Source organism: Fundulus heteroclitus, unplaced genomic scaffold, assembly GCF_011125445.2.
Source record: "Fundulus heteroclitus isolate FHET01 unplaced genomic scaffold, MU-UCD_Fhet_4.1 scaffold_39, whole genome shotgun sequence".
NCBI classification, from domain to species: domain Eukaryota; kingdom Metazoa; phylum Chordata; class Actinopteri; order Cyprinodontiformes; family Fundulidae; genus Fundulus; species Fundulus heteroclitus.
This window is the reverse complement of record NW_023396803.1, coordinates 1284063-1297486: the sequence shown is the minus strand read 5'-3', so window position 1 is coordinate 1297486 and position 13424 is coordinate 1284063. Positions and strand designations below refer to the sequence as shown.

The window sequence follows — 13424 nt, the reverse complement described above, 5'->3', positions numbered from 1 at the left end:
TAGATCGGTGGTACGCATGAGCAGTCTCTCCACAGGTTTTGACTATGATTTCCAAGGGGTACAGACTGCAGTTTGCCGTGAGACCTCCGAGATTCAATGAAGTGCTCTCTTCGGTTGCCACGGGGGATTCAGCTCACGTCTTGCAGGACAAAATCGTATCCCTGTTAGACAAAAAAGCGATCAGAGTAGTACCGGACGAGGAAGTTCGTCAGGGCTTCTACTTGCACTATTTTCTCATTCCAAAGAAAGACGGCGTATCACTACGCCCCATACTGGACCTACGTGTGTTAAACAGACATTTACGCAGATATATATTCAGGATGCTAACACATAAAGCACTGTGCCGCTCCATCGGTCCGGGGGATGGGTTTGTAACCATCGACCTCTCGGACGCATATTTTCACATCTCCATTTACCCCAACACCGAAAGTTTCTCAGGTTTGCATATCAGGGCGCAGCCTACAAGTTTCAAACCACCTCGTTCGAGCCGTCATTAGCCCAGAGGGTGTTCAGCAAGTGTGTGGAGGCGGCGCTGTCCCTTCTGAGGACGCGCGGGATCAGTATATTTTCGTTCATAGACGACCTCATTTGCTCTCGATTAAGCGAACAGACAGTCAATGACTCCCTGGTGGTGATGAACCACCTTATCAACCTCGGGTTCAGAATAAACCGGGTGAAAAGTCGCCTGATTCCCAAGCAATGCATAGAGTATTTGGGTCTTAGAATAAACTCCCTATCTTATCGTGTCACACTATCAGAGGGGAAAATCCTATCATTCACTCAGTGCATGACGCGTGTTCAGTTGGGAAACTTTGTTTCATTCCGACTGGGCCTGCGGCTCCTCTGTCTTATGGCGTTGGTGATTTCTGTTGTCCATCTGGGGCTTCTGATGATGAGGGGCTTTTAACGGTGGGTCACGTCACTGCGACTCTTTCCCCGAGATTAAGAGTAACACAGGTATGTGCGGCGGCTCCACGGCAGCCGTGGAAAGACCAGAGTTCTCACGGTGGGCGTACATCTGGGGACGGTAGTATCCAGGGTTACCCTGACTACCGATGCGTCACTGACTGGTTGGGGTCAAACTATGATGGGCAGAATGGTGAATTGTGTATGGTCGGCAAAAATGACACGGCTTCACATCAACATGCTGGAACTGCACACAGTGTTCCTCACTTTCAAACACTTCATGCCCCTACAGGGGTTGGACAATGAAACTGAAACACCTGGTTTTAGACCACAATCATTTATTAGTATGGTGTAGGGCCTCCTTTTGCGGCCAATACAGCGTCAATTCGTCTTGGGAATGACATAATCAAGTCCTGCACAGTGGTCAAAGGGATTTAAACCCATTCTTCTTGCAGGATAGTGGCCAGGTCACGACGTGATGCTGGGGGAGGAAAATGTTTCCTGACTCGCTCCTCCAAAACACCCCAAAGTGGCTCAATAATATTTAGATCTGGTGACTGTGCAGGCCATGGGAGATGTTCAACTTCACTTTCATGTTCATCAAACCAATCTTTCACCAGTCTTGCTGTCTGTATTGGTGCATTGTCATCCTGAAACACGGCACCTCCTTCAGGATACAATGTTTGAACCATTGGATGCACATGGTCCTCCAGAATGATTCGGTAGTCATTGGCAGTGATGCGCCCATCTAGCACAAGTATGGGGCCAAGGAAATGCCATGATATGGCAGCCCAAACCATCACTGATCCACCCCCATGCTTCACTCTGGGCATGCAACAGTCTGGGTGGTACGCTTCTTTGGGGCTTCTCCACACCGTAACTCTTCCGGATGTGGGGAAAACAGTAAAGGTGGACTCATCAGAGAACAATACATGTTTCAAATTGTCCACAGCCCAAGATTTGCGCTCCTTGCACCACTGAAACCGACGTTTGGTATTGGCACGAGTGACCAAAGGTTTGGCTATAGCAGCCCGGCCGTGGATATTGACCTGTGGATCCCCCGACCGACAGTTTTGGTGGAAACAGGGGAGTTGAGGTGAACATTTAATTCTGCCGTGATTTGGGGAGCCATGTTTTTTTGTTTTTTGGATACAATCTGGGTTAGCACCTGAACATCCCTTTCAGACAGCTTCCTCTTGCGTCCACAGTTAATCCTGTTGGATGTGGTTCGTCCTTCTTGGTGGTATGCTGACATTACCCTGGATACCGTGGCTCTTGACACAAAGACTTGCTGTCTTGGTCACAGATGCGCCAGCAAGACGTGCTCCAACAATTTGTCCTCTTTTGAACTCTGGTATATCACCCATAATGTTGTGTGCATTGCAATATTTTGAGCTATAAAAACTGTGCTCTTACCCTGCTAATTGGACCTTTACACTCTGCTCTTATTGGTTTAATGTGCAATTAATGAAGATTGGCCACCAGGCTAGTCCAATTTAGCCATGAAATCGCCCACACTAAAATGAGAAGTGTTTCAGTTTCCTTGTCCAACCCTTGTATGTGATGGGTCGCCACGCATTGGTAAAGACCGACAACTCCACTGTGGTAGCTTATATCAACCGCCAGGGTGGGACCAGGTCCCTGCAGTTACACAGACTGGCCAGGGATATAATTATGTGGAGCAGTACCAGAGTTCTATCGCAACGCACGTACCAGGGATTTTGAACAGAGGGGCCAATCTTTAATCCAGGGGGAGCGCTCTGTATGGGGAATGGAAGCTGCATCCTCAGGTGGTGGAGCAGATCTGACAGAGATATGGACAGGCTGCCGTAGATCTCTTCGCCTCATGGGAAAACGCTCATTGCCCGCTGTTTTTCTCCCTGTCAGACCCAGACACTCCACTAGGCATGGACGCGCTGGCACACTAATGGCCAGACGTGTTGCTTTATGCTTTCCCTCCTCAGCCTTATATCCCAAACTCTAGTCAGAGTGAGGGAACAGGGCCTGTCGTTGATTCTGGTGGCCCCATGGTGCCCATTAAAGCTCTGGGTGGCAGAGATAATCCAAGTTCAGTAAGCCAAACCATGGCCCCTCCCCATTCGCAGGGACCTGCTGTCTCAGGCGCAAGGGGAGATCACCTAGCTCTCTGGGCTTGGCCTGTGAAAGGTGGCATTTTAATGCAACAGGTCTCCCTCCAGAGGTCATCGACACCATACAAAATACTAGGGCTTCTTCTACTCGCTCTCTTTACAGTAGTAAATTTTAGGGGTGGACAGGCGTCTTTATGCAGCTAACGACCTCAAAGAGGTGCTTCTAATTTACAATATTAAGTTGAGTGGAGGTGGACTTTTTAGAGGCGGACTAACAGGTCTTTGAGGTCCAGACTTTTTGCTGATTGGCAGGTGTTCAAATACTTATTTGCAGCAGTAACACACAATTATTAAAAAAAAAAAAATCCTACATTGTGACTTCCGGAATTTTTATTTTTAGATTATGTCTCTCACAGTGGACATGCACCTAAGATGAAACTTTCAGACCCCTCCATGATTTCGCAGTGGGAGAACTTGCAAAGTTGCAGGCCGTTCAAATACTTATTTTCCTCACTATAGTGTATGTGAATTCACAAAAACCTTAGTAGGTCCCCTGATGTGGACCACCAACTATGTGAGCTGGCTGTGTATGTATTTGTTTGTGACTAAGCAATTGAGAACTGCTCATGCAGGCCAGATATTAATACTCATTGTGAACAGTCACACTGAAAGCCATCGACCTTCATTTGAACAAGCTAGGACAAACTAGTTTAAAAAGGACTAAAGAGATCAATTTATTGACATGTCCCCTTTGGCCCAATCTATTATTCCTTATTAAGTGACAAACCTACATGAATTAGGTGATGCATATGTTTCTTATGAAATTCTTTCTTATAACTTACAAAAGATGAAAAATGATTTTAACCAGCTTACTTGTTGAGACAGATTTCGGAAGTTCTCAGCCATGCAGAGGAGTCTGCTGCCAAACAGTTTTGGAGAGGAGGGAAATCCAAAATGGACAACACAAGCTGCATCTCTAATGCCAAGAAACTTTAAACACTCGCTGGTGCTCACTGAAGGATAGAGGTAATAAGAACACAAAAATGACAAAGGCAATATTTTGTTTATGTAAATATCGTAGGTGAGTCATTGAAAATCCCTTTGTAATTATCTATGACTAGTGCAACAAATCTTATAACATATTTACCCAAAATAAGATGAGTGCCAGGGCCAATGTTTTTCCTCCACTGCTGGATGACAAAGTCAAGCTTGTCCAGTAATCCCTCATGGGTCTTGAGACAGAACGCTGATTTGTTGTTTACAACCTGGAAGACCAAGGCATGCAAAAGCAGTTTTTAGTTGGTTCTGTTTGAAAGTTTAAGGTTATTACTAGACTGGTACACATGCAGATCAGTGACGTAATATATAGTATCTGCAAGAAGCAGTTTTTTCTAGTGTGAATTTCAAAGAAAGAGACAGATATTAACCCTCCTGTTATGTTCATTTGTTAGGAACAGCAATGCTGTTCCCGGGTCAGTTTGACCCGGTGCATGTTTAATTATCCAAAAGATGTCTGAAACCAAAAAAATCCTAATTGTTAATATTTCATTACTAACTCCATTACTAACTATTCTATCAATATTTAGTGCAATGGTGTTCCTTACCTCTAACAGGTAATGATCCAATTATGATAATTCACTCGTTTAAAAAAAAAAAAACTGCATGTTCAAACTTTTTTTAATGTTTCACCACTTTATTACTTTTGAAAGACCAACATATAAAACACAATAGTTTTACACAACATTAAAACTTAACATTTAAATTTTGTTTTACATACATGCACTGTTTGTGAACCAGAAAGGAACAAAATCGCAATACAACAATACAACAAACAAGCAATTGCAATATCAACCAGGTGTATGTGCGTGTGTGTCTCTGTCTGTACATCTACACAGCACACGAGTGACATGTCATCAGACTACTTTGTGCAAATGAATTTTGCACATTTCGCGCAGGTCATGCTTGTCTTGACATCGTCAGATGGCCTGCAGACCTTGCACCTCTTCCTCTTTCTTTTCCCCTCAGCAGCAACCTATAAACAAGAGGACCATGATTACTTTACTATGGTGTCTTTTTGCTGATCCCAAGACACACACAACTCACTCTCATACACACACACACACACACACACACACACACACACACACACACACACACACACACACACTTACTTACCTCACGCATTGGTGTACTTGATGCAGTCCTCTCCTGGATCTCCCTCACCATGGCTCCAGCGGCTGGGGTCCTTGGCAGGTGCTCCCTCCGTTGGATGTGCGGTGTCACAAGCGCTTTCCCCAGCTCCTCGAGAAAGATGCGCCTCTTGTACAGCTTTGACACATTCCAGTCAGGAAATATCTCCGTCCAGATGATAAATGCATTGTAGCCTGATACATCGATCATGTTATAAAAGATGACCAATGGCTAGCACGCAGTCATCCGTTTGGTGCTGTAGGACCTTGTCACTTTGTCTAAGTTGTCTACCCCCCTTTGGTGGCATTGTAATCAAGGATCATGCTTAACCAAGCATGATCCTTGAAGACCAAGGCATGCATCTGGTCCTCTCTTGTGCTGATTACAGCATTTTTGTGCAGAGTGCTCATGAGCACAACATTTTTTGCCTTTTTGGGGCAGTAAGACAATAGGGCTGTGGTGTCTGTGAAGGCAAACATGGAAGATTGAGGGGCCCTGTCCTTGATTACCAGCAGCTCAGCAGGGAGTCCAGCCCTGTTCTTTCGGACAGTTCCGACCATTGTGAGCTTTCTCTTTAGAAGCTCCTGACCCAAGTTGTAGTTTGTAAAAAAAATTGTCACAGGTTATGTTTTGTCCCCTGAGACCCTGTGCCATGTCGAGCACAACCCTTGTGCCCTGATTCTTCTCTGGGGCTCCCCCAACCGGCTTTCCAGTGTAAACCTGCATGTTCAATGCATAGCTGGTGTTTGCATCACATGCTGCCCAGATTTTTATCCCATATTTAGCTGGTTTGGAAGGCATGTATTGCCTAAATGGGCAGCGACCTCTGAATGCCACCAGCCTTTCATCCACTGTGACATTAGGGCCTGGGTTATAGAGTAGTGGAAGTTGCTATACCCACTTGTCCCACACTGTCCTAATAGCTACCAGCTTGTCTCTCTCCCCCGTCTACCAGCCCTTGTCTCTCGATTATCAAATCGGATTACTCTGGAGAAAATGTGAAAAGTCTCCAGAGACATTGTGGCCCAAAATATAGCCCTGCCTGTCTCTGCATCCCACAAACTGGCTGTCGATTCATCCTTCGACTTATAGACCCCAGCCAGGATGAGGAGCTCCAAATACGCATCTAAATGTGTTTTGTCCAGCTCCTTCCACTTCTCCCCAAAAACACGCCTCCATTCAAGATTAGTCATTTCCACAATGATTTTCTGTATTGAATCTGGCATGACCAGCTCAAAAGCTGACTTGATGTCAGTGACACGAGTCACTGCCATCCTAGTGGGCCCTGGCACTGTCTTTATTATGTTTTCTGCAGACAGTTTTGCCTGACGCATATTTGGGGATGAAGACCACTGTATTTCACCATTTTTTGACATGAATGTCATGCTTGGAGGAATAGGAATAGCAATTCCCTTATATGGTTCAAAATCAGAATCATTAGAATCAGAATTTGGCCCACTTCTCGGACCAATCCACAGCAGACGGCGCACCAATCCGCGGGCGCTGTACCGATCCGTTGTGTTGAAGAGAGAGCTGAGCCAAAAGGCGAAGCTCTTGATTTACCGGTCGATTTACGTTCCTACCCTCATCTTTGGTCACGAGCTTTGGGTCGTGACCGAAAGAACGAGATCCCGGATACAATAGGCCGAAATTAGTTTTCTCCGTAGTGTGTCTGGGCTCTCCCTTAGAGATAGGGTGAGGAGCTCAGTCATCCGGGGAGGACCTTGGGGTTCCCCCGGAGGAGCTGGCCCAGATGGCTGGGGAGAGGGACGTTTGGGCCTCCCTACTGAAGCTGCTACCACCACGACCGGACCCCGGATAAGCGGAAGACGATGGATGGATGTATTTTTACGTTGCATGTGCTGTGACTTGTTCAAAGAAGTTGAATTGCAAATCTGTGTCCATTCAGTGCTGACTCTTTATCTGTGTTGGCATGAGTGGTTGCTCCCTGGGCTGTTTTTCACAATGAGCTCGTGAAGGAGAGGAAAGCTGAGGGCATGTTGACATCATTAAAGGACAGGGCTTATAATTTGGGTGAGGCTACAAACCTCTCACTGAATGTACAGTAGCCATGGAAGGAGGACCAGCTGGTTCTCTCTTGACTTCATTTGTTAGTTTTACCAGTTAGTTTTTTAATATACTCAGTTTTTATAGTTACTCTTACATTGTGTACCCTCATAACTTTTTGCCCTATTTTTACTTCCAAGATGAACAAAAGCAAGATCAATGCTGGGGATATTAGCAGTATTATACAAATAATTCAATTGATAGAACAGGGGGGTTTTCTGCTGGAGATAAATATTGAGATCAATAAAAGCTTTGGAAATGAAAAAACTCAAAACAACCAACAGCTTCATCGTGCGTCCTGCCTCATGTAGTATACAGGGTAACGACGGGCGATTAGCCTCTCACAACCACCTCCCAATCAGGGATCATACGGTTGGATGAAAATCAAACATGTTTGAAATTCAGTCGGCCCTTGTGAGGTGATTGTGAGCACATCCTGCTGTTGTAGCAGAGCTGCAAGCGTCTACGAGCCGATTTCCCCCAACCCCCTGGACTGCGCATGTGTATCACTATAATAACAGAAACCGGACAAATTAAATTCAATGGTTTATATTAAAATCTTAAAACAATCCTTTGTCTAAAGCAGCCTAAAACCAAAGAACTGTCTACCACCAAGTCACTTAGACCGACTGCTAAATATACAGTCTTTATCAGATAAAGGACTTCTGGTTCATGACTTCAACACTGAACAAAATATTGATCTTATGTTGCTAACTGAAACGAGGTTCAATTACAATAACAAAATCCCTGTACTAGGTGAATCAGCACCTCCTAACTACGATTTTGTAAGTTAAAATATACATAACAAACTGACACTATTTACAAAACGGCAAAATATGAAAAAAATTTCTTCAGACTTTAATGGAGCTTTTATCTGTTATATGCATTGATTATGACGGTTTAATAATTGTGGGAGATCTCAACATTCATGTTGACAAACCAAAAAGCAGACAAAAAAAACTGTGTGTTATATTCAGGGGTTAAAGCAAAAATAATCAGTTTGACTGAAAACATTTTCTAGTCAGCCCATACTTCCCCAGGGCTGTGAACATCATGCCACATTAGTCACCTCACTTGCTTATTGTGCAAAGTCAACTTTAATCAAATCTGGTTAAATTCCTGTATCTCCCCCACCTTTCAGCTTCAGAGCCTTGGTATCATCCCGGACAGCCTCTCCATCCTCTCCATCCTCTCCTTCACTTTCCACATCCATAACATCACCTGGTTAACGTTTATATTTGTAGCATCAAGTTCTTCCTTCACACTTTTGACAAACTGGCACTCACCTCTCAAATTTACAATTTCAACTTCCTTTCCTCCCTGTCCTCCAGAAAACTCTCCACAAACTACAACTAGTACAAAAGACATCATCATGCATAATTACATCATCTTTTTCACACCTGAACATTAACACCACTGGCTCCCTGTCACATTTAATATAAACCAATCCTATGATCATACAAGGCCGACAACAACCTTGGACAATGCAGGAGACATAACCAACACTATGATGACGTCATACATTTTAATTTGACACAGATTGCACAGTTTTTTAAGCTTAATAAAAGCTTAAAAAATAAGTTTAATAAAACTGTTAAGTCTTAGTCCTGTAGCCCTTTGGCTGGAGACCACCAGCACATCATACACCCCCCACCCCCCCGCCGGAGCCTGTGTGACATCGAGCAGCATTTACAGCTTGATGTCACACCTGTACGACAAAGCGTGTATAGAAAATCCATGGATGGATAAGATGTTACATTTTTAAAAAGCTTCCTAAAATTGCTCCATGTTTCTCAGAAAAAAAAAACCAACTTACTTTTAAAGATGGAATTTTTTAATTAGAAAAATGTTATACTTTTGCGTCAAGTTAAATATTTTTGAATGTAATCTTGGCTGCTGTACCTTGTCTGTCTGGCAGATGTTTTTGGGTCGGAGTAAAAATTAAACCATATATCCACAGTATGATTTTTCAGCTGTTTCTGGTACGACTCGCTTCCACAGTGTCGCTTCACATCGCGCTCCACTCCGTATAAAAATAAAAAATAACTTCAGAAAAAGCTCTGAGAATCATCTTTCTCTGGCCTCAGCCAGTTAGAACCCGTTCTACAGTCCATGTTGTAACTGCAGTTTATTTTTTTTACATAGTTTCCTTAATAACCTGTACACATCAAAATCCTTGTGATTTTATTTAAGGAGTGTCTGGTTCAGCTGCTCATTAGGTGAGACACTGCTGCATATTGACTGACAGCTGCTCTGACTGCAGCTCTGCCTTCTGTGCTTCAGAAAAGCGCAGGTGGACATTTTTTTTTGTGTGACTTTTTCCGAATCTGACCCAGTGAAATGCGAGACATTGTTTCACATTACGACCCTTCTTCAAAAAAAGTGTCTTGCTAAATTAGCCTGAGCTAGCGTGTTACTCTGAGTTTTAAATAAAACATAACAGCGAATCATGGGGAGGTCCCTGGTTAGTTGTCGCGTTTATCAGCTAAATTACTGGAAGCGAGGGAATAAATACTGACAGTTGACATGGTCACTAGGGCTGAATGATTTTGGCAAATAATCTAATTGCAATTTATCTTAATATTGCAATTCAGTGCGATTTTTTTGCCCAGTTTAATTTATCATGTCTTTTTAAACATATACAAACAACAAATCAATTTGTTTCCTCGCCGTGTGGATTAATTGCTAAAAGACCCAGAGCATCTGAACTCGGAGCAGAAATGATTGCGTTCTGCCTACAATATACAGTGGTCTGCAAACGTTTGGGCAACCTTGTTAATTTCCACGATTTTCCTTCATAAATCGTTGGTTCTTAGGATAAAAAAAAATCAGTTAAATATATCCATATAGGAGACAAACACAGTGATATTTGAGAAGTGAAACGAAGTTTATACCATTTACAGGAAGTGTGCAATAATTGTTTAAACAAAATTAGGCATGTGCATAAATGTGGGCACCACAATCAAAAAAAATAACTCAATATTTAGTAGATCCCCCTTTTGCAGAAATAACAGCTTCTAAACGCTTCCTATAGCTTCCTATGAGAGTCTGGATTCTGGTTGGAGGTATTTTGGACCATTCCTCTTTACAAAACACCTCTAATTCATTCAGGTTTGATGGTTTCCGAGCATGGACAGCTCTCTTTAAGTCACACCACAGATTTTCAATAATATTCAGGTCTGGGGACTGAGATGGCCATTCCAGAACGTTGTACTTGTTCCTCTGCATGAATGCCTTAGTAGATTTTGAGCAGTGTTTAGGGCCATTGTCCTGTTGAAAGAACCAGCCCCGGCGCAGCTTCAGCCTTGTCACTGATTCCTGGACATTGGTCTCCAGAATCTGCTGATATTTGGTGGAATCCATGCGTCCTTCAACTTTAACAAGATTCCCAGTCCCTGCACTGGCCACACAGGCCCACAGCAGGATCAAACCACCACCAAAGTTTACTGTGGGCAGCAGGTGTTTTTCTAGGAATGCTCAGTGTTGTATAAAGTACTGAAATCTCGGAGTCAAGTAAAAGTATAGGTACCTCTCCAAAATATGACTTTGGTAAAAGTCCAAGTCACTGACTGAAATGTTACTTGAGTTAAAGTCTTGAAGTATCTGAAATGTCTTGTACTTAAGTATGAAAATTACTGTAAAAATAGATGTATTCAAGTAATGTAATAAAAAGTATAAGTAAAAAGTAAAACAAAGCAAATGCAGTTTCAATGACATTTTTAGATTTTGGTAAACTTTGAAAGTCAAATTCACTTGAAATAATATAAACAACCAAGTGCAGGAGAAATTTAGACAAAGTTTAGACAGAAAATACAACCTTTTTGTAAGCTTTAAGTTTTCCTTCTATAAGTAAGGTCAGTGCTATGCACTTTAAAACTGTACACAATCAAGTGCAGGCAAAATTTAGGGATGTATACTAAGAACATGGTTAATTGATAAACCAGGCTTAGTTAACCTACAAGAAGTGGTAAACCTGCTAATTCATCTGTAGGTATCATTTAGTTAAGAAAATTAGGACTCCTGGCTCTGCTATTAGATGTTTTACCTATACCACAAGGTTAACTTAACCTGCTTTACTACTGAACCAGCATCTTATCCTGTTGGTGATGATGAACAAGCCCAGGCAAATCCCGACTTTGTCGCAGTCAATCAGTAGGTGGGGTCAAAACACTTGCGTGCGTGAGTCTTTCTCTCTCTTTGTAACGAGTAACTAAACTAAACTTTGAAAGTGTATTGGAGTAAAAGTATGCAATTAAGTTCAGAAATATAGTGAAGTAAAAGTAAAAGTTATTAAAAAAATTATACTCGGGAAAAGTATAAAGTATTACAAAATATACTTAAGTACAGTAGTGAAGTATTTTCACTTTGTTACTATACAACACTGGGAATGCTGTGTTGTTTTTCCTCCATGCATGACGCCCCTTGTTATGTCCAAATAACTCGATTTCAGTTTCATCAGTCCACAGCACCTTATTCCAAAAGGAAGCCGGCTTGTCCAAATGTGCTTTAACATACCTCAAGCGGCTTTGTTTGTGATGTGGGCGGAGAAAAGGCTTCCTCTGCATCACTCTTGCGTACAGCATCTCTATGTGTAAAGTGCGCGCAATAGTTGTACGATGCACAATGACTCCATCTTCAGCAAGATCATGTTGTATGTCTTTGGTGCTGGCCTGTGGGTTGACTTTGACTGTTCTAACCATTCTTCGCTTCTGTTTATCCGTGATTTTCCTTGGTCTGCCACTTCGAGCCTTAACTTGAACTGTGCCTGTGGTCTTCCATTTCCTGATTATGTTCCTAACTGTTGAAACAGACAACTGATATCTCTTAGACAGCTTTCGGTATCCTTCCCCTAGTTCATGATGGTGAACAATCTTTGTTTTCAGTTCATGTGACAGTTCTTTTGAGACTCCCATGTCGCTACTCTTCAGAGAAGATTCACAGAAGAGGGAAACTTACAAATGCCCCCCCCTTAAATACTCTCTCATAATTGGGTTCACCTGTGTATGTAGGTCAAGAGTCACTGAGCTTCCCAAACCAATTTTGAGTTCCAATAATTGGTTCTAAAGATTTTGAAATCAGTAACATGACAACAGTGCCCAAATTTATGCACATGCCTAATTTTGTTCAAACAATTATTGCACACTTCCTGTAAATGGTATAAACTTCGTTTCACTTCTCAAATATCACTGTTTATCTCCTATACGATATATTTAACTGATTTTTTTTTATCCTAAGAACCAATGATTTATGAAGGAAAATCATTGAAATTAACAAGGTTGCCCAAACTTTTGCAGACCACTGTATTTCAACCAAAATTGCAATTTTGACTTTTCTCTGCATTAACCACAAGCAACAAAAATAGCCTCTAAATAAAGATGTTTGTAAACAAGGACTATTTAAAACAAGAACTTTTAATGTGTCTATTAATCAGAATATTATTCAAGAGAACAGCTTTTAATTGATTTGGACATTGATCCTTGTTGAACATAAAATGCAAAGTACAACCAGTTTAGAAACATTCTGTCCAGGAGTGATGCTGAAAAATTGGTCCATGCATTTGTTACTTCAAGGCTGGACTATTGTAATTCTTTACTATTAGGAAGTCCACAAAATGCAGTTCAAAGCCTTCAGCTGATCCAAAATTCTGCAGCAAGAGTTCTGATGAAAATCAACAAGAGGGATCATATTTCTCCAATTTTAGCTTCCCTTCATTGGCTTCCTGTTAAATCAAGAATAGAATTCAAAATTCTTCTTCTAACGTATAAAGCCCTTAATAATCAAACTCCATCATATATCAGAGCTCTGATTACCCCGTATGTTCCTAACAGAGCACTTCGCTCTCAGACTGCAGGTCTGCTGGTGGTTCCTAGAGTCTCTAAAAGTAGAATGGGAGGCAGATCCTTTAGCTATCAGGCTCCTCTCCTGTGGAACCAACTCCCAGTTTTGGTCCGTGAGGCAGACACCCCGTCTACTTTTAAGACTAGGCTTAAAACTTTTCTTTTTGACAAAAATTATAAGTAGTGGCTCATGTTACTCTCAGCTACCTTTATAGTTTTACTGCTATAGGCTTAGGCTACTGGAGTATATCAGGATCTAATTTTCTCACTCTATTGAGTTCTACTGTTCTTCAATAATGCATTATGTGTTGTCATTTCTGCTTTAACTTTCTGT

At 42.1% G+C, this 13424-nt stretch overlaps 1 protein-coding gene across 2 annotated transcripts in view; it reads right to left on the bottom strand.

Moving 5' to 3' along the window:
• Positions 1-13424, bottom strand: part of tdrd12 (tudor domain containing 12) — a 277622-nt gene that overhangs the window by 151196 nt on the left and 113002 nt on the right. For both annotated transcript variants that reach the window (XM_036130848.1, XM_036130849.1), the window contains 2 exons: positions 4144-4261; positions 3870-4009 (listed from right to left, as the gene is read on the bottom strand). In XM_036130848.1, the coding sequence (XP_035986741.1) occupies positions 3870-4009; positions 4144-4261 (258 nt within the window). The remainder of the gene's footprint in view (positions 1-3869; positions 4010-4143; positions 4262-13424) is intronic.